General features: G+C 48.5%; 2 protein-coding genes across 7 annotated transcripts in view; both read right to left on the bottom strand.

Moving 5' to 3' along the window:
• Nucleotides 1-207: 207 nt before the first annotated feature.
• Psmd8 (proteasome 26S subunit, non-ATPase 8) lies at nt 208-6,279 on the bottom strand. Its single transcript, XM_085841969.1, has 7 exons — nt 5,873-6,279; nt 4,705-4,777; nt 4,481-4,583; nt 2,872-3,037; nt 1,815-1,915; nt 1,148-1,259; nt 208-426 (listed from the first exon to the last, which is right to left on the bottom strand). The coding sequence occupies exons 1-7, from the start codon at nt 6,239-6,241 to the stop codon at nt 289-291; spliced, it is 1,062 nt and encodes a 353-aa protein (XP_085698095.1). The 5' UTR covers nt 6,242-6,279; the 3' UTR covers nt 208-288.
• Nucleotides 6,280-7,127: 848 nt separating this feature from the next.
• Nucleotides 7,128-25,136, bottom strand: part of Catsperg (catsper channel auxiliary subunit gamma) — a 29,406-nt gene continuing 11,397 nt past the window's right edge. For 3 of the 6 annotated variants that reach the window (XM_085841968.1, XM_085841963.1, XM_085841964.1), the window contains exons 10-29: nt 24,032-24,091; nt 23,787-23,894; nt 22,888-22,938; nt 22,649-22,778; nt 21,518-21,629; nt 21,102-21,260; nt 20,900-21,009; nt 17,465-17,678; nt 16,651-16,713; nt 16,361-16,559; nt 16,140-16,258; nt 15,874-15,954; nt 15,737-15,793; nt 10,808-10,964; nt 10,557-10,620; nt 10,364-10,459; nt 10,048-10,137; nt 7,826-7,918; nt 7,622-7,721; nt 7,128-7,521 (exon numbers count right to left, since the gene is read on the bottom strand). In XM_085841968.1, the coding sequence (XP_085698094.1) occupies nt 7,276-7,521; nt 7,622-7,721; nt 7,826-7,918; nt 10,048-10,137; nt 10,364-10,459; nt 10,557-10,620; nt 10,808-10,964; nt 15,737-15,793; nt 15,874-15,954; nt 16,140-16,258; nt 16,361-16,559; nt 16,651-16,713; nt 17,465-17,678; nt 20,900-21,009; nt 21,102-21,260; nt 21,518-21,629; nt 22,649-22,778; nt 22,888-22,938; nt 23,787-23,894; nt 24,032-24,091 (2,309 nt within the window). In that variant the 3' untranslated portion in view covers nt 7,128-7,275. Of the gene's footprint in view, nt 7,522-7,621; nt 7,722-7,825; nt 7,919-10,047; nt 10,138-10,363; nt 10,460-10,556; nt 10,621-10,807; nt 10,965-15,722; nt 15,794-15,873; nt 15,955-16,139; nt 16,259-16,360; nt 16,560-16,650; nt 16,714-17,464; nt 17,679-20,899; nt 21,010-21,101; nt 21,261-21,517; nt 21,630-22,648; nt 22,779-22,887; nt 22,939-23,786; nt 23,895-24,031; nt 24,092-25,136 lie in introns of those variants that run through there. The other 3 variants (XM_085841965.1, XM_085841967.1, XM_085841966.1) reach the window with 3 other exon arrangements.

The raw sequence follows: 25,136 nt of genomic DNA, 5'->3' as shown, positions 1-25,136 counted from the left end.
GCCCAAATACCAAAACGCATCCACGGCTGGCTAGAAGAGTCCCTCAGTCTGGGCCCGTGCTCTCCTGGGGGCCACTGAGCATCTATCCTCAAAACCCAGAGCAATGACAACTGGGAAACGCTCGCCCAGGGAGCCCAAACGCTTCCCAAACTCCCAAATCTCCAGGAGCAATTCTCTCCTCCGTCACACTGGGGAGACTCGGGCCCATTCGAGGTTAATCTGCCTTTATTGAAGGCCAGCCTATACTAGGTTTGTTGGACTGGCCATATCCACCGCCCTGGTCAAGCCTCAGACAATCATCTCCAGCTGCCGGGCATACTCGATGACTTGTTTGGCCAGTTCAGTAGAGGGGATGGTGCTGTCTTCTGGCTTCTGCTGCTGGCTGGCAAAGCTGTAGTAGTTGTTAGGGCCCAGCACCCAACCTCGCTGAAGAAAGAGAGATGAGAAATAGGTAGGTGACCCCACAGGCTGCTCCCCACCCTATGCAGCTACCTCCCGGTGTACCATGGCTCCTTTTGTCATGGATCACTGCCACTAGATTTCCTGTGCCTCAGTTTCCCCATGTTTAAGATGGGTCTACAGGACTTATGAAGTCTCTGAGCAAACACTATTTGGTCCACAGCAAGCGGCCAGCGGCACCACTCCTCACACTGGCCCTGACAGTCTGCTCTTGAGCTGGTGCCTTAGACCACTTGCCCAGCCTCCTCTCCTGCCTCCTGGGACACCAAGGTCACTGGGCAGCAAGGGTCAACACCCCTGGGGGCACTGTTCCACTCAAATGAAGCAGTGTAAGCATTACCAACAAGCTGCTGCTTCTAAGGAGTTCTTAGGGCAAAGTCAAGATGCAGAGTATCCGTTAGAGCAGGAGCCGGCTGCTGTGTGCGCTCGGCTCCACACGTCTGCCAGGCCAGCTGCTGTGTGTGTGCTCGGCTCCACACGTCTGCCTGTCAGACCCTAGCCTCTTTCTATGGAAAGGCCAGCAAGCTCAGAGAAGCTGAGCCACTTGCCTGGGTTTAGTCACGGGCAGTCTTTGTTCTGCTGATGTCCCCCTCGACTATCATACAGTGCACTGGCACTATTCAGACAGGGAGCAATACCCTCCATCCCCAAACCCTGATCACAGTCCCTTGTCCCACACTCCAGCCACCTTCTTGGCATAGTCTGTCATCTTTTTGGGTGTGCTGAAGAAGAGGATCCGGGTAGCCTCAGCAAAAAGGATTTTCTCATAGGCCTTCTCAATGCATCCTGCGATTTCATCCCTGTGGGAAGGCAACAGTTATCACTGGGCAGACAACCTCCCAGACCCTGTCTTCCAATGACTGACTCCAGTACTGAGGGCTGAGAGAGAGGGGACTAACTTGACCAGTCACAAAGCAAGCATGGGCCAGAAGGGACCCACAGCTCAGTCTCTGAGTAAGCCTTTTCATACAGGAACCTTCAAAAGAACACAACACTCTTCTTCAGATGTCTAGAGGAGGCTCTTGTATGAACAAACAAGAGAGCTTGTCTAGAATGCCTGAGTTCTATCCCCAGCACCACATAGATCAGGTGTTTGTAACCCCAGCCTGCACTGTGGGAGATGGAGGCAGGAGGAACAGGGTCATGGCCAGCCTCGGCTACATGAAACCCTTGAGGGCAGCTCAGCAGTAGAGCATTCCTTTAGTTTATACAAGGTTCTGATTGTAGCCCCTAGAAGGGGAGGGACTGGGGCAGTACACTATGAGAAACACCAGGGCGTCAATCATTGTCATCAGGCATTGTGGCATGTAGGGGACTAACAAGGCCAGGAAGTCTGGGGCCTGGACCCCACGTACCTGATGGTATCCAGCAGGATGTCAATGAAGAAGGTGTAGCTTTCCGCAGGGATGTTCCCCTTAGCCAGGAATACCTTGTTGTAGCTACCCTCCATGAGGTACTGCCAAGGCCAACAGAAAAGAGGAAGAGGATGGAGTGGCACAGGCTTTCCTTGCTCCCTTGGTGCCTCCCAATCCCTGCTCTACCATAACACCCTTGCTTCTCCACTTCCAAGAAGCACCACCTGGCTTACACACTCACCCTGGCAGCCTCCTCTAAACTGGCATCTAACCTCCAATTATAAGGGGAGAAGGAGGTATATTGGCTTCCACTCCCTATACATCTCAACTGCTGGCCCACGGGCCACTCGGCCGCCCTTCTCACAGCTTAGTCCTCTGCAGGCCTCAGCTCCCATGCCTCACCCATGACTTACTTGTCTTCTTCCACAGTCTTCTTTGCTGTCTTTTTTTTTTTTTTTAATATTTTTATTACATATTTTCCTCAGTTATATTTTGCTGTCTTTTAAACATGGCAGGACATTTGTTTGTGCCTCAGGACACAAACTGCCTCTGCCAGATGACCTCTTAGCCCTTTCAGAGCCTCTCTGATCCCTCCCAGGCCCAGGTCCCCATAACAATGCCTCACATCCCACACAGGTAACTCATTCTTTTGGTACCTATCTGCCTGCACACTTCATGGATTCTAGATTAGGGGTTTCATCTGTTTGATCTGCCTTAACATGAAAACCTTTCTTGGTGCCTGGCACATGTATGTTTTGCTGGTTAAGAGTTGGTGAGCCAGGCAGTGGTGGCGCACGCCTTTAATCCCAGCACTTGGGAGGCAGAGGCAGGCAGATTTCTGAGTTCAAGCCTGGTCTATAGAGTGAGTTCCAGGACAGCCAAGGCTATACAGAGAAACCCTGTCTCAAAAAAAAAAAACAAAAACAAAAACAAAAACAACAACAAAAAAAAGTTGGTGGATTGAAAATGGCTGATCATTCTTCCAGGAAACCCTCCCAAAGTCTAAACTGGTATCACCCACCTCACCCAGGATCTCCCTTCCCCTGCCCAGCCTTACTTGCTCGAGGGACACAGGGTGTTTGATGTAGACATTGGTCTGGATGTCCTTGGCAGGTAATCGTTCTAATTCTGTGTGGAACTCAGCCACTCGGTTCTGAGATAGCAGGAAGAGGAGATTGAGGCCCAGGAGCTGGTGCATATAGGCTGACTCGGGAAGCTGTTCTCTGTGAGCCAGGGAGCGGGAAGAAACCAAAGTTAAAAGGTACTGGGGAGCTAACCAAGTTCCTCACCCACCTTCCAGAATCCTTACAAGTACTTGCAGAAGTTCAGACAAGTTAGGTACGGAGAGGCAAAAGAAGCCACAAGCCATATGGACCAAGCATATATGGACTACAGTGATTCAGCCTATTTCCCATCTGCTAAACAGTTGTCACTAGGTATCCACACCATAAAGGCAAGTTCAGCAAACATAAGTGAATTAAATGGTCTATCATATGTAAAGCCATAAGAATAGCATCCAGAGGCTAGACACTCAGTAAGCAGAGTGAACAAATGAACAAAACTTTTGGTTCAATCCCCAGCATTTCATAAATAAGACATGGGGTACACACCTGTAATCCCAGTCACTTGGAGGTACAGGGAGGAGTATCCAAAGTTCAAGATCGGAAGGGCTACAACACAACTGAGTTCTCAGCCGGCTTGGGGCACATAAGGCATAGCCTCAAAGAACAACAGCTGGGGGCAGCTGGGGGGGCTGGAGAGATGACTCTACTCTTCAAGAGGTCCTGAGTTCAATTCCCAGCAACCACAGGGTGGCTCACAACCATCTGTAATGGGATCTGATGCCTCTGGTGTGTCTGAAGACAGTGACAGTGTACTCACATACATAAAATAAATCTTAAAAAAACAAAACAAAACAACAACAGCTGGGTATTGTGGCCCACGCTGTTAATCCCAGCACTCTGGAGGCAGAGAGTCAGGTGGATCTCCAGGCCAGCCAAAGCTACACAGAAACAAAACAAACAAAACCACAAAAAACCCACAACAAACAAACCAGCAGGGGGCAGCACTACATATCATCTCCGGGTGTAGGCAGGTGGACCACCTTGAACCCTGTCTCAAACAAAATAAAACCACCTGCAAAGTGTGAAGCAAGGTAGCATCCTATTGGCTGTTATAGATACGTCAGCTAGAGGGACAATGAAGGGGTAACTCAGAGCCACACTGGGTAGAGGGGACATAGTATGGGACTAGATAAGGGAAAACAGATTGGAGGGGCTGAAGAGATGGCTCAGCAGTTAAGAGCACTAGATGCTTGAAGAGCTCTGCACTTTCAGAAGTCCTGAGTTCAATTCCCAGCACCCATGTGGCAGCTCCCAACCATCTGTAATGGGATCCCACGCATTCCTCTGGTGTTCAGACATACAAGCAGACAGAGCACCCATATACATGGAAATACATCAATAAAATAAAACCGCTTAGAAACTTACAGAACCAGACTACATAAACCCAGGCTCAAGATCTCTAATCTTCTGGCCCCCCCAGCTTCTGGGGACAGAGCTAAGAATGGCAATGGTTCTCAGGTGAAGAAGCCAACTGAGGAAGCCAGAGATCCAAGGAACTACCCACTCCTGCTCCAGTCCCCACCCTAGAGGGCCCAGCCTCACTTGTAATCAAAGTAGTAGCATTTGAGCTGGGCCATGTAGCGCTCGAAGGAGGGAATGTCTTTGCACAGGATGCTCCACTGGGCCCCGATCTCCAGAATGTCACCTGTGAGTAAGGGGACAGGGGCTCTCAGGTGGTGGCTGGAATCCCTCCTGGGATCCCCACTACAGTCATTCCTACAATGACCCCAGGCCCATCACCCTCCACCAACCCTAGTGACACTCACGGGCCAGAATGAGTTGCTGTTTAGTCAGTTTGGTCCCCGTGGTTGGCAGGAAATTGAGCTCCAGCAGAACCAACTGAGGGGGAAGGAATGAGGACGAGATTTCAAATATAGATTACTTACGTTCTCTGGACTTTTATGTTCTGACTTGGAAAAGCTTGCATGCATCCTAACCCACACAACTGCCATGACTATTAGTGGAGTCAGACCTTGTAAAGCAAACACCACAGGGCCCAAGAACACGGAGCGTACCAATTGGATTACCTCATCTTATAAATATTAGTAACTCCACTGAGAAACACTAGGCACTTGGTGCCTGACCCAGGGGGATCATGGGATGGGGAGTCGCCCATGACCTCAATTCTTCCTGTTGCTATATTTAGCTTGTTTTAGGTTTCTCTCTTAAGACAGCATCTTCCCAGGCAGGCCAATCTGGTCTAGAACTGGAGAGCCTGGTGTGAGCCTCTCGAGTGCTAGGATTACAAGTGTAGGACATCGTGTCCAGCCATTATACTCAGGTCTGGGAAGACCTTCTCCACCACAGTGTGCCCGAGAAGGGGTAACAAGGAATGGGGGGCACTCCTTTTCCCCTTCTCCCGCAGTCCATCCCAGACACCGTTCCTTAGTAAACTTTGGAACCTAACACATATTTTGTTGTTGTTTACTTATTAATATTATTATAATATATATATTTTGAGACGAAGTCTATGTAGCCCAGCCTCCTCAAACTCGCTACTGAAGAAGACCAGGCTGGCCTTCTATCCCCGAGTGTGTTTACAACCGAAACGCGTGCTCTTCTAGGTTCGTTTGGGCTTCAAACTGTTCCTGTTGCCCCTCTTCACACAGGTGTTTCCTAACCTCTGCTCCCTCACAGCTTACCTGGGCTTTATTTACCACACATTCCCTCAACGTCCCGTCACCTCAGACTTATTCTTTTCACTATCTCCCCGTTTGTCACTGAGCCCACTCCTTCCTGCCTCCCTCCAAGTAACAAAGCTCGAACCATCTCGTTCGATTCTGCCAGAACCAATCTTCCCATCATCACTCCCTTACCGCCACCTCAGGGGCCGAACTTCGCTCTTCCCATTCCTCGGCCCGCTCTACCAGCCTCGATCTCCCGTCTGTCACCTTCCCCCAGGCATTAGGCATCTAGGACCCGGCGACCTCTTACCTTCAGGCGGCCCAGTTCTTCTCCACATTTACTAAGGTTCGGGCTCTTCCGGTTCCACTCGTCCTTGAGTTGCTCGTACATGCCGGCCGCTGCCTGCAGGATCCCGCCCGAGGTGGCCGCGGGTCCGGAGCTCGAGACGGTGGTCGACCCGTTCACCGTAGCCGCTGTGGCCGCCATCTTCCGTGATGCGGCAAGCCGCCGACCCGACTTACGGCAGCGACGCCGGGCAATGGACTCCCGGCGGAAATGAGGCCGGGAGGTGGAGCCCAAAGCTGGAGGCGGAGCTACCACGGCCAGCTTCCGCCCCCCACGGGAGGAGCGCCTCGGCTCTCCTCGGGGTGTCTTCGCAGCCCGGCCCTTAATGAACATGCCGCAGCTCCGCCTCTGCTATCATTCAAAATGGCGAACGGAAGTCCGTTCGCTCCAACTGAAAACAATACCCACAATGTCCCGCCCACCTGTTGTCACCAAGGCCGCCCTCGCTGGCTTCGGCCTGTGGAATGTCCATCTTAAGGGTACCGCCTCTACGTCGAGAGGTGGCGATGTGGAGCCATTTGGAAAACTGTCAGGTGTCACTACATAGGCAGGCTGAGAGAGGACTAGCAGGTGGGATTTAAGATTAGGACGTTCGTGTTTATCAGAGCATCATTCTTCCACGTTTTTTTCAGACTCTTTAAAAAGATTTATTTATTCATTTTATGTATATAAGTACACTGTGGCTGTCTTCAGACACACCAGAAGAGGGTATTTGATCCCTTTATGGATGATTGTGAGCCACCATGTGGTTGCTGGGAATTTTAGTCAGGGCTTCTGGAAGAGCAGTCAGTGCTCTTAACCACTGAGCCATTTCTCTTATTTCCTTTTTTTCTTATTTTTGAAATTAAAATAGAATTACAGACCGAGCTTTGAGGTTCACGCTTTTAATCCCAGCACTTGGGATGCAGAGGCAGGCAGATCTCTAAGTTCAAGGCCAGCCTGGTCTACAGGCCTCTGTGTGTGTGTGTGTGTGTGTGTGTGTGTGTGTGTGTGTGTGTGTGCATGCATGTGCCCATGTTGAGGTCAGAGGACAGCTTCACAGAGTCCGCTCTCTCTTTAGATCTTATAAGGCTTGGGGATCAAACCCAGGTTGTCAGACTTGAGAGCTCCTTTATCTGCTGTGCCATCTTGAAAATAAAAGATTCTGATATTCTGACAGTTAACTACAGCTGTGCTGGTACAAACCAAGCAGACATGAGCCTTTCTGAGGACTCAGGACTGATTCTGAAATGAGGCTTTATTAGGGTCTGAATGAGACATGAACATTCTAGCAAACCAGAAAGTCCTGGGTAGGTGGCAGGCTGCATTCCCATGAGGAGAGGCCTAAGGGTTCATGAGGAAGAGTACAGACCAGGGACTCAGGCCACCTATGCTCTCTTAGCTTGAACATTGTCCTCTTTGGTACCTGGTCTGGAGGGACCCTCAAAACTTCCCTCTGAGCTGTGAGAATGGAGGGTGAAGCCCCCAGAAGAGGAGGAAGATAAATAGGTCTCTGGTGCCATCATGTTCTTAATCTTCCAGCGTAATGAGACCCAGGCCTTCACTATGCGAGGCCACAGGAGGCAGAACAGGATGTAGAAGACAACCAGGGCTATAAAGAAGCTGGTAGACACCTGCAAGCCCAGTACAACAGTCACAAGGGGTCGGGGTTGGGGTATAGTAGTAGGTGAACCCCCTGCCCACCCAGTAAGGAAGCCTTTGGCTGCCACTCACCATAAAAATGAAGGAGGACCGCCTGCTGCTGAGTGGTAGCCCATGGATGTGCACTATAAAGGTGAGCTTGTAGTCACAGTATGTGCTATTGTCTACACCTCTGGTGAGGGAATGGAGTCCAGGATTGAGTTAAATGTCAAGGAACAATCTCAGCACACTGCATCCCCACCCTCAACACACACCTAGGCTATAAGCCTGGCTTACCTATTGCTCACTAACAACTTGAAGAAGAACTCAGGTGGGTAGATGCTTTGGGGGAGGATGTCATAGCAAGGGGAGTTCTCCAAGCACAGCCACCTACAAGTCCAAAAGTTGACAGCTGTAGCACCTACACTCCAGGGGAAACACTAATTTCTCCAATCTGCCTGCTGCTTGGTGACTATGGTGCTTCAGACTGAACTTGGGGCCTCATGAGAGTTAGACAAGCATTCTACTGCTGGGCCAAGACTCAACTCATTGCAGTACTGCAGGCAAGTGTCCTCCCACGGAGCCACACTTCCAGTCTCTAGTCTCAGAGAGTAACGTTGTCTGAGCACCAGCCACCAAGCAGGCTGGCTGCTCAGTTGCTACCTGCTGCCTCCATCTGCCAACTGACCTAGATGTTGGACTAAATACCTACTGTGTGCCACCTTCATCCCACAAGTACAGTCTGGACACCAGCTAAGTACAGACTCACATCTTTTATCACCAATTCCCTCTTGTCCATTATTCAATAAACCCAGATGGAACATGGTCTTGGGTGCAGTTGGTTAATTTGTCCATCTTGAAGGGGAAGTTTCTGGCTGTATTGTATGATGCTGAAGCATCTGAGAACCCTTATTACAAGTAGATTTAAAAAAATCTAAGCCCTGGGCTGTCGAGATGGCTCAGTGGCTAAGAGCACTGACTGCTCTACTGAACGTTCTGAGTTCAAATCCAGAAACCACATGGTGGCTCACAACCATCTGTAATAAGATCTGACACCCTCGGCCGTGGCGGCCATCTTCTAGTAACTAGCCAACATGATGAACACAAAGGGAAAGAGGAGAGGCATCTGGGATATGTTCTCTAGGGCTTTGAGGAAACATGGTGTTGTTCCTTTGGCCACAGACATGGGAATCTACAAGAAGGGTGATATTGTAGACATCAAGGGAATGGGCACTGTTCAAAAAGGAATGCCCCGGGTTAGAGAGATGGCTCAGTGGTTAAGAGCACTGACTGCTCTTCCAGAGGTCCTGAGTTCAATTCCCAGCAACCACATGGTGGCTCACAACCATCTATAACTGATCTGATGTCCTCTTCTGGTGTGTCTGAAGACAGCTACAGTGTACTCATGTGCATACAATAAATAAAATCTTAAATTAAAAAAATCTAAGCCTAGAACTAGAGAGATAGTTCAGCAGTCAAGAGCACTGACTGCTTTTCCAGAGGTCCTGAATTCATTTTCCCAGCAAACACATGGTGGCTCACAACCATCTGTAATGGGATACGATCCCACCTCTGGTGTGTCTGAAGACAGTGACAGTGTACCCACATACATGAAATAAATAAATCCTAAAAAAAGAAAGAAAGAAAGAAAAAAACCTAAGCCTACACATTTGCTGCCTTATGTTTTTCTTTCATCGAGTTAGAAACGGTTTTCAAGCCCCTGCATACTAATTAGGTCCTCTATAGTTTCTTCATTTGTTAACATCTCCACTTAGCTGTCAATGAACTCTGACCATGAGTTAACTTGTTCCTTCTTCATTTTTAAAATGTTATTTTGTGTCTATCCAAATTGTGCTATAGACAGGTCCTCCAGGAGACAGAGACAGGCTCTGAGTGGCCAGGACCAAAATGTGAGGAGGTAGATATGCAGGCAGAGGGTCAGGGAAGGTTGTGGAGGTTCAGGCTAAGGCTCAGGGTGGGAAAGGCATGTGAGAGTTCAGAGGGATTGACTGCCCATCTTGGGGAAAAAAGGGCATGGCTGAGCCCTCCTGAAAGAAGGAGCATGTGATCTAAGGCTGCAAGGCAGAGTAAAAGGCCCCAGACTTCCAGGAGAGCCTCTTTCTACGAAGGAGAGCCCTCCTTTGGAAACACTAATACGGTTAAGGTGACTATCTGGGAAGCCTCTTAGAGACAAACACAAAAGCTTGTGCAAAGGGCAGATCGATAACCCCCACATTTCAGAAGTAGGACAATCATGATTTTAAGGATAGGTGGAGCCACATAGTGAGACTCTGTGTAAAACAAAAATACCAGGGTGAGGGAGCAGGGGAAATAACAGCACGGGGGGAGGGGAGCCATTCAGTAGGTAGAAGGCTTGCCTGGCATACACCAAGCTCCGGGTTGGAAACTCAGACCCCCCATAAACCTGTGTGGGAGACTCAGAGGAACAAGGTCATCCTCAACTACACAGTGAATTCAAGGCTAGCCTAGAGGGTGGAGCTCTCAGGACCTGCACTCACTCGACTCCAGGGCTCTGGTGAGACATTATGTAGAACTTTTTGTCCTCGGTGGTCCTTTCGACCTTTGTTTTCCAGATGAGGCTATTCGTTCTATGCAGGCCCATATAAAGTCAAAGTGGGTTAAGAGCAGAAATACTTCTCAGCACCTAAGGGTGGGGACCTAGTGGGTGGGGCAGGATTGTGGAACCCTAGACATTACTGTCTAAGGCACCTTGAGTGTAGTTTGCAGAAAGAGTCCCCTGCATAACTGGAAGTGGGAGGGGTGACCCTACACATCAGACCCACCAACTGTGGACTGGGGTCCCCAAGGGATTACGTGTCCAGCGGGCTGTTGTAACGGAAGATTTCTTCCTCTGTGTAGTCTCTGATGGTGTCCAGTGTGCGACCACCACCCACCACCTTCAGCACGTAACTAAAGAATGCAGAGGTAAATATGGATCAAGTAGAGTCTTGAACATCTCCCTCTCCCACTGCCAAGTATCCCAAACCAGCAACCAGTCTCTCCTCACCTGCCCAAGAAACTGCCAGAGTCTCCAGTCACCAAGTCTTGGACTAAGAAGAAGGGCTGGAATACTGTGGATAGGGAAGGAGAACAGGGGAGGAAGACATTAGCTTTGTCCAAAGAGGAACGGAAGAAGAGTGGAGGGGACTCCAGGTTAGGGCAAAAAGTGGTGGTGCTGTGGTAGGAGGGGACAAGTGAGGGAGGACAAAATGGCCAGGACAGGAGGGCAGTAAATCTGAGAGAAGGGATGGAACACACAGTCACGAAACAGGAAGCATGGCATCTCGGTGTCTTTAATCACACAGTCCAAATAGTGCTTGTTTATCTCCTCGGAATGCTTAATCGTGTAGGAGACATCAAAGGCCAAGCGCTTGCCAGGAGGACAGCCGATGAATATTGGTACCAGCCTGATACCCTGGGTGAGAAAAAGACCTCCTGCTGGGGAGTGGCCAGATTGCTTTGAAGGAGCATCAAGAAAAACACCCCTCTAAAAACACACAGTGGCACCCCCCACCCACACTGGCATGGTTGGTTGGCCACACTGCAGTCTATTACCAAATTCTTACCACCTGCCTGCTTTTCCTTTCCAGTGCTAAGCTTGGAGCCAGGGCCTCCTCCAAGTACTAAGCAAGCAAACTACCCCTGAGCTACATTGCCAGCCCCTGTTTGACTTGGTCTGTTTGCTTTTGTTTTGTTGTGGTGGTGGTGGTGGTTGTTTAAATGTATGAGTGCTCTGTCTGTCTGTACTCCTGCATGCCAGAAGAGAGCAATAGATGGTTATGAGCCACTCTGTAGGTCCTGGGACTTGAACTCAGGACCTCTGTATCAGCAGCCATCGCTCCAGTCCTGTTGTTGTGGTTGTTGTTGCTGTTGGGTTTTTTTTTTTTTTTTTTTTTTTTTTGGTTTTTCGAAACAGGGTTTCTCTGTGTAGCCCTGGCTGTCCTGGAACTCACTTTGTAGACCATGCTGGCCTTGAACTCAGAAATCCTCCTGCCTCTGCCTCCCAAGTGCTGGGATTAAAGGCGTGTGCGACCATGCCCGTGTTGCTGTTGTTTTTCATAAGCATTTTCTTAACTTTTTTTTTTTTTTTTTTTTTTTTTTGGTTTTTCGAGACAGGGTTTCTCTGTGTAGCCCTGGCTGTCCTGGCACTCACTTTGTAGACCAGGCTGGCCTCGAACTCAGAAATCCGCCTGCCTCTGCCTCCCAAGTGCTGGGATTAAAGGCGTGCGCCACCACGCCCGGCTTTTTTTTTTTTTTTTTTAAAGATTTATTTATGTATTATATGTAAGTACACTGTAGCTGTCTTCAGACACTCCAGAAGAGGGAGCCAGATCTCGTTGAAGATGGTTGTGAGCCACCATGTGGTTGCTGGGATTTGAACTCTGGACCTTCGGAAGAGCAGTCGGGTGCTCTTACCCACTGAGCCATCTCACCAGCCCCTTCTTAACTTTTAAAATTTCATACAATATATACTTTGGTCATATTCGCTTTCCTTCCTCCCCTTAACTCCCCCCAGACCCAATCACACTTTCCTGCTCCCTCAACTTCAAGTTCCCTGCAGCTGCTGGAGGCAGAGTCTCCTTGTGAAGCCCTGGTTGGTCTGGAAATTGCTACCTAGACCAACCTGGTCTCCAAGTCACAGAAATCACCCTGCCTCTGCCTCCCAAGAGCTGGACAGATTAAAGGAGTTACATCACCAGGCCCTGTTTCCTTAGTTTATGAGATAGACTCCTCTGTGGCCCAGGCTGACCTTGAATATCATCTGCCTCACTAAGAGTTAGAGGTATGTCCCATAATGCCCAATTAAGACAGTATTTCTCTTAAATGTTCAGGCATTGGGTAATGTTCTAAGAGCTTAACATATTTTCTTTTGTTTGTTTGTTTGCTTGTTTGTTTAGACAGGGTTTCATTATGTAGCCCTGGTTGGCCTGGTACTCATAGATATTCTCCTGCCTCTGCCTCCTAAGTACTGGGATTAAAGTTGTTTCCTACCACTGCCTGGTACATTTTCTTAATTAAACCTGTGTGAATTGCATGAGCCCTGTATGGTACAGATCATTAGTATGCCCCATTTTGTTGAGCACTGAGATGAGAGCCGTGTAGGATCACCCTAGGCAATGTCCCCCACAGTAGAGATGTGGAGCCACATGCAATGGCAAGTACCTGATATTTCAGCACTGAGGAGGGTGAGGTTGGAGGTTCTGGCATTTGAGGCCAAATCCCAATGTTTTATATATAGCAAGACCCTGTCTCAAACAACAACCAAAACAGATGGCAAAGGTGAGGGACAGCCATCTGTGATGGCTCATGCTAGAATCCCAGCATTTGGGAAAACAATGCAGGCCTAAAGCTGAGAGTTTAAGGCCAGACTGGACTATGTAGTGAGTTCAGGCTAGCCTGGGCTACAGACGGAAGCCCTGTCCAGGGGATAGGCAGTAAGCTTGGTATGGGAGCTCACACTGGTAATCTCAGCCTTTGGAGGCTAAGGCAAGGAAGGTCAGGGAATTCAAGGTCATCCTTAGCTACAAAGCAAGCCTTGGCTATTTGAGACCCTGTCTGAAAATACAAATGAACTAACAGGTAGGATTCATATACTGGTATATGAGAACTACAAAAGGGCCTAGGGGAAGAAGCGGGAGGAGGAGGATAGCCCACGTCTGGTCAGAGTTCCACCTATGCTCTGGACAGGCAGACGTGTGAGGGCTATCAGATGCTTTCCGCTCAGCCCAGGGTGGGCATCCAAGCCTCTGACTCACTCAACAGGGGTGGGCAAGGGACAGTCCTGTAGACCAAAAGGGGACCCGGGGTTACATCCTGTAGCCTGGGGTTATGGGAGAAAGGGCTGAGGGAAGAGAGGTTCCCACACAGGTGAGAGTCTGCACAGCTGAACAGAGACAGTCTATGGTTTTAGAACTTTATTATAGAAGGTAAAAGAGAGAGAGAGAAGACAGGCTAGAGAGAAAGAGAGAGGAGAGGAGGGGAGGGGAGGGGAGGGGAGGGGAGGGGAGGGGAGGGGAGAGGGGAGGGGAGGGGAGGGGAGGGGAGGAGAGGAGAGGAGAGGAGAGGAGAGGAGAGGAGAGGAGAGGAGAGGAGAGGAGAGGAGAGGAGAGGAGAGGAGAGGAGAGGAGAGGAGAGGAGAGGAGAGGAGAGGAGAGGAGAGGAGAGGAGGAGAGGAGAGGAGAGCAAAAGAGCAAGAGAACAAAGGAGTGAGTGTGAGAGAGAGCAAGGAGGGGCCAAACAGTCCTTTTAATGGTATGCTGCTATCTTTTCTGTTGTTAGGTAACTGGGGAGGAGTCTAGCCTGAAGGTCAGAAACTTGAGACATTGCCTATGTGACTTCTCTTGTGGGGACTGTGGGGGAGGAAGGGAAACTTAGACAGGAGCCAGAGTTTCAAGAGCATGAGAGAACTCCTTCTGTCCCATGTACGTGAATTATCACCACCGGGGTTCAGACCTCAGCTCGACTGGAGACCAGGCTGTCTGTGCATAGCCCAATGCCCCACACTGCTGGCAAGCCACTGGTACCTGCATGTCCGTGGCCCCAGCTCCTACCCACATCTCAGAGGTCTGACTTTGGACTGTAATCACTAGAAGGAACATACGATAGCCAAAGGAAATAGAGCCCAGAAAGAGTATCATAGATCAGGGACCTCCTGACCCCCATTACATTCTCTTCAGAATAAAGAATCTCTCTAGGCCCATCTGGGTCTAGGTCATGACATCCAGAGACTGTGTGTGCCCTGAGCTTCATGGCTGCTGAGTAAGCACCTTCCATGCCAGGCCTGCCTTAGTCACATCACCCATCAGTCAGCACTCACTAGGAGACCCCACAGGCATCTAAGATTCGGCCTATACCGAACTCATCTTAGTTGATGGACTTCCATTTCTCCCAGATGTTCAGGTGAAAAATTTTGGGTCCTAGACTGTGAATGTGCTTGACCCTATAGACCACAGGCCTATAATGCACAGTAAGGTGCTAAGGGTGTAGCTGAGCCTCTCTGCCTGCTCAGTGTTGGGATGTAGGCACGTCTTCATTATGCCTGCTTAGCTTCCTGTCTTTAGCCTTCCAAATCCATCCAGAAAGCTGGCACATGGCTCATCCTACAGCAATGAGTAGCATTTCACCTCTAGCAACTCAAAAAGGGATCCAGCTAAGGAGGTTGAATCACTGCACATTTGAAGCCAGTCTACAGAGCAGAGTGAGAGCCTGTCCAAGAAAGAAAGAGAAAGAAAGACCGCACCAAAAACCTATTTTCTCCTCTAAACTTCCTCCTTTAGCTTTCTAGAGCTCTCTCTCTCTCTCTCTCTCTCTCTCTCATTTTACCCAGCATACACCCAGATGTGAGCAGCCCAATCTCTCCCCTTCCCTCTTTCCTCATCCTGACTCAATTAAGCTTGTGTCTTGTTACTTTAGCCCAACACATGCCATCTAAGGAGTCTGTGCATATTACAACGGTCTTCTACTTCCTGGGTCATTCTAGATCAGGAAGGAGGGACCCCATGGTGAGTTTGCTAGTGAGTGGACAGGACAGTTACAGAGAACAAAGACTCTAGGCCCTCCACCACTTCTGAGCTCTCTGGGTTAGTCTGCATTGCTCTGGGCCTCAATGACTAACTTTATGCTGGGAGGTGTATGTGGGGGGAGGGGGTAGGATAGTACCTGTGTAAGCAAGAGGAGAGCAACAAAGACAAAGGAGAGAATGAACAACATTTGAGTCAGAAAATGTAGAACACTGTGTGAGGTTTGGGGGGGGGGGCAGGTGTCTCAGTGGTAGAGTGCTTGCTCGCTTAGCACCTTCAAAGGCTGAGTTCAATCTCTAGCACTGGAAATTTCAAATAAATAAATATATAAAAACATAAAGATACATAGATAAATAAAATTGGTCTGTAGCAGTGTGTCATTGCAATTGGAGAGGCCCTGGGGTTTGATCCCCAGCACCCACATGACAGATCACAAGCATTTGTAACTTTAACTCCATGGCATTAAAAGGCCTCTTCTGTCCTGGCCTCTTAAGGCACAAGGCACATAAGTGGTGAAGAGCCACACACAAGCAAAATACTCAGACACATACGTTTAAAATCTGAATGGATTTACAGAACTCCCAGGACAGCAACAGGAACCAACCCTCTGGGGACTTGAGCCAACCCTCCACCCAAAGTACCAGACCCAGTACCCAAACTCCAGTACTCGAATAATTCCCCCAAGGTACGTGCTCTGGATGCAATTCCCAGGAGCGCCCAAGACCTATGAGGAAGAAGCGGTGATTGGAGATTCCAAGGGCCAGTGTCCTATCTCTATGTTCCTCCCCAAATCTTGGACCAGACCTTGATCATCATGGAAGTCTTCTTGATGTTACGTCCAATCATGCCCTGTTCAGAGCATCTCTTTTTATCTATGACTTTAATCTGAGGAAGAGAGAAAGGAGAGACTGAAACAAAGGAATATCCAAATCTGTCCTAATCCGGAGATACTCAAAGGCTGGATAACTGGGACTCAGAGTGGGGTAAGAAGATCTGTGGATTTCCACTGACGGTGCAGAGGACCAGAGGGACAGCAGCCAAGACCCTGTACCTCTCTCTGGAGTCCTCACCTTGGTGAGCAGAGCGTTGCGATTAAGAAGGACCTCCCGAGTCACAGTTACTGAAAGGCACTCAGGATCCGCCACTACCATAGACAATGACAGCTTCTTGTCCACATTAATAGTGGGTCCTGCAGGGTTGGGGTGTGGGGCTTGAAGCCTGATAGCTACATCCCATCCCCAGAGTACTCAGGCCTCACCCCTTAGTTGCTAAGTAGGCCCCAACCATAGACCTTTGGTATCAGAGCTTGTGAAGGTGTCCTGATGTGACAATAAGACCAAGGTGAAGGTAAACCAGTTGCCCTTGTCTAGGAAGAAAAGATCGGGTATTCCATAGTCGCCTGACATGTTGTAGAGTTTTTGGTAGGCGTTCATGTTGATGTATATGCCTTCTGCCGCCAGCCGGTTGCTGAACAGGTAAAAGAAGTAATCCTGGATGCACAGGATGGTCAGCTAGTGGGCGCCTGCCAGGAGGAATGTACCTCAGTGCTGTCCTCCACCAACTCCCAACAGGTCCACCTACCTTGTCCTTTGTTTTGTGTTGCCACCAGCGCCAGGTGGGATCGTGCACTGGGTCTGCATAGGGCTGTTGGAACCGTCGGACACCATGAGGTGACATGAAGAAGAAGGAAGACAATTTTAGGATTGCAGTTAGCTCATAGACCGAAGTAGGAGATAATCACCCAGCCCAAAACTCGGCTTCGTGGACCTGTGTGGGGTGTGCGAGCTTGTGGAGGCCAGAGGAAGACCTCACTTGTGTTTCCAAAGAAGCCACTCAGGGAGTTCACACCAAACCTTGGCCTGACCCGACTATTCTGACTGGTGAGTCTCACACTTCTGCCTGTCTCTGCCTCCCCAGTGCTGGGATTCCAAGCCCAGCCCTCACAATCAGCTTTATCTGTGGGTGCTGTGATTCATACCCAGCTGGTCATGTTTTGTGTATCAAGTAGGGCCTCAAATTCAAGAGTTTTGTTCATCTCTGCCTCTGGGATAAGAGCATGCACTGTTATACAAGGTTCCTTTTTTTTTTATTTTTTTCCTAGACCAGGCAAGTTCTCACAGAGCCCAGTCTAGTCCTGAACTCCTATCTTCCTGCCCTGCACCTCCCAAGGGTTGAGCTTACAGGTATACATCAGCATGTGTAATCTAAACATGCCTTCCTAGTTCTAAATCCAAGGGCCCTCATGCCTAAGAACCAGTTCAAACCTGTCCTGCCTCCTGTCCCTGGACTTTCACCTTCCTCACATCTTTGAACTTCAAGTTCTGCTCTGGCTTAATTAACCCCTCAAACTCACCCCTACAGAACAGTTCCCTCTTCAGTGCCTCCAGGTGCCCACCTTATGATACTTGGAGTGCAGCCACAGCAGGTAATAGACGAGGCCTTGATAGACAGCGAGTGTGTTATTGTTGTGGAAGCCCAAGGATTCAGAGACCAGAGGTGGCAGAGCAACATAGCTCTCTGTGCGTGATGCATGCTGTTTTTTGGGCACATCAACTGCATGAATGGCCTTGAAAGGGCACGTGTGGGTGAAGGTGATCATCTTGTAATTCCTGGGTAGCCGGGGGCAACAACATAGAAGGGGAGATAAGCTGACAGTTCTTCAGGAACATCCCCAGTCTGCATTTCCCACTTCTGAGCTATTGATTCCCCAAATTAACCTGGCCTATATCAAACTCAGTTCAGTGCCCTCGTTCTCAGCAGCCTCTAGACACACTCAGTTGGCTGTCCCTCAGACCAGAGCCCACTCCCTTCCACCATCAGTCACCATATGCTCTCTAATTGATCCCTTCTCCTTCCACCCCAGCTCGGTTGATACCTTGATTCTACCCACACAAGCTGCCTTCCTGGTGGCACAATCTGCAGATACCCAAAAGCTTTCCCCTCCCTCCATACAGTCTCACTATATAGCCCTGACTGGCTCACATATTTGAATTCCAAATTCTGCAGCCTTAACCTCACAAGTGCTGAGACCACAGAGCTGGGCCATTTCTGAAGTCTGTCAATTACAAGTAAGGCTCCCATGTCTCAAAACCCTCGGACTTTCTCCTTGCCTTCTGTTATGGTTTGTATATTCTCAGCCCAGGGAGTGGCACTATTACAAGTGTGGCCCTGTTAAAGTAGGTGTGATCTTGTTGGAGTAGGTGTGTCACTGTGGGGGAGAGCTTTAAAACCCTCACCCTTGCTGCCTGGAAGTTGGTACCAGGGACATCAGTATTGCTGTGGTAGTCCTGACCGTGCTTTTGTTTGGAATGTGAATTCTGGACTTTGGGATTTGGAAAGCAGTGGAATGCCTTAAGTGGAGTTTAGTGGGCCATCCTAGTAGGAATATGCAAGACTTTGTTGCTGAGGGTGATTTGTTGTGGAGGCTAGGCTCTACGGGTTTCAGAGGAGAAGAATTTTTTTTTTTAAAGATTTATTTATTTATTATATGTAAGTACACTGTAGCTGTCTTCAGACACTCCAGAAGAGGGCGCCAGATCTCGTTACGGATGGTTGTGAGCCACCATGTGGTTGCTGGGATTTGAACTCTGGACCTTCGGTAGAGCAGTCGGGTGCTCTTACCCACTGAGCCATCTCACCAGCCCGAGAAGAATTTTAATATGTGGCCAAGAGACTGTTTTTGTCACATTTTGATGAAGAATATGTCTGCTTTTGCCCTAGTCTGAAGAGTCTACCTAAGTTAAGGTAAAGAGATTTACATTAATTGCATTGATAAAGGAAGTCTCAGAAGCACCCATCATAGACTTTGTTCTCTGTTTAAGTTTCATGAAGACCAATTTGAACAAGCATAGCAAGCTTAGGAAAAATATAATATATATATATATATATATATATATATATATATATATATATATATATATGGTTTAAATATTAGAGGGGAACCAAGAAGTAGAGTGGAGCTGAGTCCTATGTTCTAGAGCATAACAGATTAAGAGAGGAGGATTTGGGGGCAAGATCCTACCCAGCTAAACTTAGATCCAGGCATGGTGGTACACACCTTTAATCCCTGGAGAAAAAAAACCTAACAGATCTCTGAGTTCAAGACCAGCCCAGGACTGGGCAAGTTCTAGGTGGAAAAGAGCTCAAGTCCAGTGTGGTCCACACCTTTAATCCCAGCCGCTAGAAAGTTGAATGGGGGGCGAGGAAGGGGAACAAGCAGCAGAACTCAGCAGTTTAGGCCATTTGGCTCTGGACTTAGACTCAGGAATAGAAGGAACTGCTGGACAATTGATGCTGGTTAACTGGAGCTAAGATATTAGCCGTTACCCCTTGTGGTGGCACAGGCAGGTAGGATTTGCTGGAGGAGGCAGAGGCAGGCAGATCACAAGTTTGAGGTCAGCCTGGCCTACACATTTAAAAAAAAAAAAAAAAAGAAAAGAAAAAAGAAATTAGTGGTGATTAAGAAGAGACCAGCATCACTGAAGTGCAATGTTCTGGGAGGTGTTTTCTGAGAGCACAAAGAAGCTGTGTTCCAGAGAGAGAGAGCCAAGTTTGTATCTCATACTGCGGCTGGACTTGGTAATGTGTAAGAATCTCCCAGGTGGTACGTGTTTTGAAGGCATGAAGGCAACATGAAGAACAGCTGGAGCTTGGCCCTGTGAGAGGCCATGGATGGCCATTGGTGAAGGTGTATCCCCAGTTGCAGTTGAGAGCCCAGGACTGAAGGGGTCACGCAAAGGAGTTGAGGCTTGTCACCATGAAGATAGTCTCTGAGAGGCTATTAGTGAAGCCTAGTTGCAGTTGAAGAACCCAGCATATTAGAAATGCGAGTATCATGGGATGGTCACCAAGAACAGCAGTGGCAATGGAGTGGATCAATCTGAGCTAAGGCTGCTACAGAGGGAAAAGCCAGAGAAGTGAGGCCAGCCTTTTGGAGGAGCCCAAAAGATCATGTGTGGATCCCAGACATTGGAAAGAGAACCTGTATCATTGAACTTGCCTTGCAGACCCCAACATGTTGAGATGCCAGAGTTGTGGGCTTTCTGCTGAGGAAAGCTGTTAACAGGGAGTGGAACCAGCCCAGGACAAAGAAGGTTGTTGCAGCCAACAAAGATGAAAATGGACCACACTGACATCAGACACAGAGATGCAGAGTTTGGAGATTGCCCACCTGGCTTCCTGCCTTGATTTGGGAATTTCACTTAAGTATCAGATGAATGTCAGAAGAGACTTTGGACTTTTAACATTGTTGACACTGCTATAGACTATGGGGACTTTTGAAGTATTGTACATTATGCTTTGTTTAAGTGTGGCCCCCATAGGCTCTTATGTTTGAACAAGCCTACTGGGGCCAGGGAGTGGAATGTGATGGTTTGTATATTCTTGGCCCAGGGAATGGCACTATCAGAGGGCATGGCCCTGTTGGAATAGATGTGTCACTGTGGGTGTGGGATTTAAGACCTTCATCCTAGCTGCCTGGAAGCCAGTATTCTGCTAACAGCTTTCAGATGAAAATGTAGAACTCTCAGCTCCTCCTGCACCATGCCTGCCTGGATGCTGCCATGTGTTATAAGAGTTGCCTCAGGTCATGATGTTTGCTCACAGCAGTAAAACCCTAACCAATACACCCTCTAACACCCTTCCACTTCCTCCTCATAGCTTAGTTCCTCCCTGATGCCCCAAGCCCTCCAGCTGCACCACACTCTTCCTCTGATCTGTGTTCCATGTTTTGCACCCATCCATCCCCACCACCAGGTTATCCTTAGGGTGACTCTGGGTCCCACCCCTGGGTGGGACCTCTGAGACAGCTTCATGGGCCCAATCTTCTCACCCTTGGTTCGCCACTGTGAAGGGTTTGGGCAGGTTGTACTCCATCAACGTTCCCACAGGCAGGAGCCTCTTGACCAAACGTTCTTTTCCAACGTCAAAAAGATAGACCAGCTGGGGCCAGAAGCAGGCATGTAAGGGTGTGGAAACCTCCTTGTAGCTCCCAACCTGCTCCCCATCTCCACCCTACCAAACCCTCCTGGCACCTGGAAAAGATTTTCATCCTGATAGAAGAGGGAGACGAAGGACTCATTTGCAGAATACAGGGGAGACTTTTGCATCTTCTGCAGTTTAAGGTAGGTGTGCCAGCCTTGGGAAGGAACCACCTGGTATACATCATAGCCACCCTCCAGAAAGTACCAGATCTGTGGATCCAGCAGCATATATACGAGTCTTCAGGAACAAGGGAAGCCTTCCTACTCTCCCACTCCACTCCACATCCTTCCAAAGATGAGCCCTCTTTGGAAAGGTCCCCCATCCCCTCTGAGTTCCAGGACCCTGTTAGAGGTAGCACCTTCTACTGACCTTTACTTTGGGGTCCCTGAAGGGTATTCACCCTGACAGGGCAGGAAGATTTGGAGGTGAACAAGGAGGGCTGAGGGAGAAAGACAGGGTATCTCACCTCTTCATTTTCTGTGACAACAGCCATTTGTCCTTTGAAAGAGTTGACCATGTATTTGATGGTGGACTCCTTGGGGAAGTCCGCCAGAAAAATGAATTCTTCCCTATTGTAGCTGCAGGGGCAGAGAGAGTGCACTCTGAGCATGGGCACATCTGGTGTTCTGCACACCTGTTTTTCCCATCGCATCCATAATACAGCAAGAAATCAGATTGCTTGTTCTCTGACATTGTAAACACTAGCAAAGTGACCCTGGGACTGTGGCACTAGCTTCCACTGTGCAAGAGAGTGTCCTTGTGCTCTTGGACCTCTATCTCCCCATCTCTGCTTTTTGGGGGACCCCAGGACTCAGCTATCTGGCCTAAGACAGTAAAAGTACTACCTTGCCTAGAAATGGGGCTCTAGTGGCAAACCCTTGAGCCCTGGATCCAGTCATGCATGAAGCTAGACCTTCATCTTTCCATGCATCAGTCAGTAGATTCTTTGTGCTTAAGTGATTTTTGAGTTGGGTTCCTTTCTTTTAACCAAATGCATCATGAAAAAGCAGATGCCAACTGTCCATGAACAGGGCCTCTGGGTTCCTGAAGAATAAGAGGGTAGATCCCAGAAAACACTTTCTATTGCTCACGTGTCCCATCCAGAAAAGTTTCATTTTACAAAAGGGGGCTCCCAGAGCTGGAGTGGGAAGATTCTGTTCAGAGTCCTCATCTAGAGTCCACTAGAGAGGGTTCAGGGGCAGGGCTTACCAGCCAAGGACTTTCCTAACCTAAGCAAGACCTTGAGCTCCACCCTAGTGCCTGGATTAACTCCAGTTCCAGGGTTTCCTCTTCTGGCTCCACAGACACCTGCACTCCTTTGTGTGTACCACCACCACATAGACACACACATTCACATAATTTAATAAAATAAAACCTTACTGGCATAGGCCTTTAATTTCAGCCTTGGGGAGACTGAGCCAGATAGAACTTTGAGTTTGAGGCTAGCCTGGTCTACAGAGTGAGTTCTGGGACAACCAAGGCTACATAAGTGAGACATGTCTCAAAAACAGATTAAAATTATTTATGTAAACAAATATGTGTGTGTTTGCAGGCGCATCTGTGTGCCTGGATCCCTGGGGAGATGGCTTACACCTACCTTTGCAGGATGAAGTTGCCCCAGATGTACAACATGTTGTTCAATGTGTTGAAGAACAAGCCCTTGGGTGTCATAGGAGTGTTGGTGTATGTCTCTGTATCAAGGAGCACCAAGAAGTCTAGTTCCTTAGCTGACCACAACAGAGGAGATGAGGAGGCAGGGGAGAGGAGAAGAGTGCTCACCTGGTCTCTTCCTGATCACTGTCCACCCTGGAAATCACCCTTGCCCTTTGGTCCTACCTTCGGGTATAAACTCTGGTATTTTGTAGAGGATATTCAGAGTCTTGAACTCTAGAGATAGGAAAACAGCACGCGAAAACCTGAAGAACTCTCTTGAAACCCTAATCTCACAATCTCTGTAAGCAAAGTCAGAGTTACTATTCTCCAAGCTTTATATGTGACTCTGCTGTCAACTGAGCAAGGTGACTATTTAACCCCAGCACTTGGGGAACTGGGGCATGTGAATCTTTTGAGAGTTTGAAGACAGCTTGGTCTACAAGGGGAGTTCTAGGCCAGCAAGGGCTACACAATACAACCTTGTTTCAAAAAACAAAAACACACAAACAAAAAACCAATAAAAACAATTACCACCCACCCTAAAGGATCTAGAGGTTTTCCATTTAACATAGAATATTTTCCTTGACTTATTATATATATTCTATATCATTATGTATGTGTATGTATGCATTCACATGCGCATTCTTCAGCAACAGAGCACAGCTTTTGGGAGTCTTCCTCTTTCTACCATGCGGGTCTTGAGAATTGAGCTTAGGTTATCACTTTTGGTGGCAAGTGCCTGTACCCACTGAGCCATCTTGCTGACCTAGAATATCAAAATGCAAGTATGTGTATACACACACTGGGTGTCCACTTGGGGATTCCTCCTCTATTGTCGTTTTTGAGACAGTTTTTATCTCAAAGGAACATAAAACTGAATCTCCTTGTGGACTACAGGGCCTCCCTGATGTAGTTCTGTTCGGTCAGCAGGCTTCCAACTTGTCCTCTTCTCTCTGTCCTAGACACACTGGCTCTACCAGCCCACTGCACACCTTATCTAAGAGTGGCATGTGTGGGGTGGCCTATGGTGACAGTCCCCGCCCCTGCATGTTCCCTCCTGACCTCCAGGCAACCTGATTTACCTGTATTAAAGTTGACTAGGTAAAATTGCCCAGAGTCAATTTTCACTAACAACAGCAGGTTCCTCTCATCAGCGATGTATGTAGCCCAGTCGATGCTGCAGTTTTTACCTGTTGGGGGAGAGAAGAATCCACAGCAGTCTAGAATCCAGCTATCCCCATAACCTTTCACACCCTTTCTCAGAGGCCTACCACCCTCCTATTCCAGATCCCAGCAAAAAAAAAAAAAAAAAAAAAAAAAAGAGTACCTGGTAACTTCTCACATACTGACCAGCCATCTGGCACCATCTCAAAGGACACGAGGCCATCTGTGGATCAAGTCAGATGCCACGCTCAGGCCCTTTCTAGTCCACCAGCACCTGCAGGGCATGCTACCCAACCAGAACTCCATCAGGGTCCTCCACACCTTGAACCTCTTAGTCCAGGGGTTCTAGGGATCAGGCTGGCTCCTGGCATTCTCATCTTTACACTTGACCTACACTTAACCTAATGTCTCAAAAACCTTTTTAGATATGGAGGGGTGACCAATACAAGCCAGTCAGAGTGCATCCTGTGGCTGGGTGTTAGAAGTGATGTAGTGAGGTGTGGTGGTGCACAATGGGTGACCTAGCATTTACTGGTAGATTCCACACAGACTGTCTAATGCTTAGCCACACTCTGGCCCTGCGTTTGTCTTTTTTAGTCCAAGATGGATTCCAGCTCTTGGTCCTTCGGCCTTAGATTTCCAAGGGTTATGACTACCATCTGTGCACCACCATGTCCAGTGAATTTATTTAGTCTTTATATTAATCCCCCCGATACTATAGTACTGTCATCTGGTCCCATTTTACAGATGGGAAAGTGTGTGTGTAACTCCTGTTACTTGGTGAAAGCCACAGATCTAGGGTTCCATGGAGCAGGCAGGTGGCAGTGGGAGTACCTGTGTTACATATGGTTGTCACTATGCGATTTGTTTACAGGGACTCATCAACTATTCTTTTTCATTTGTTTTTCCAGACAGGGTTTCTCTGTAGAGCCCTGGCTGTCCTAGAACTCACTCTGTCCACCTGGCTGGCCTCTAAATCAGAGATGGGTCTGTCCCTGCCTCCTGAGTGCTGAGATTAAAGGTGTGCACCAACACTGCCCAGCTTATCAACTTTTTTTGCTCTTTTTTAAAAAAACCCAAACAAACAAACACAAACACTATCTTTTCTGCTGGGCCTGGCAGATGCCAGCAGGAAACTGAGGATCTTGGTGGGATCCCTGACTGTCGGTGCAGGCCTTTAATTCCAGAGGCAGAGGCTGGGAGAGCATTATAGATTTGAAGCTAGCTTGCTCAACATAGTGAGTTCCAAGAAAGTAAGCTACGTGGTA

Source organism: Mus caroli, unplaced genomic scaffold, assembly GCF_978045245.1.
Source record: "Mus caroli unplaced genomic scaffold, Mus_caroli_1 scaffold_8, whole genome shotgun sequence".
NCBI lineage: Eukaryota > Metazoa > Chordata > Mammalia > Rodentia > Muridae > Mus > Mus caroli.
Note: the sequence above shows the minus strand (reverse complement) of the source record. Positions and strands in the feature narration are given on the sequence as shown.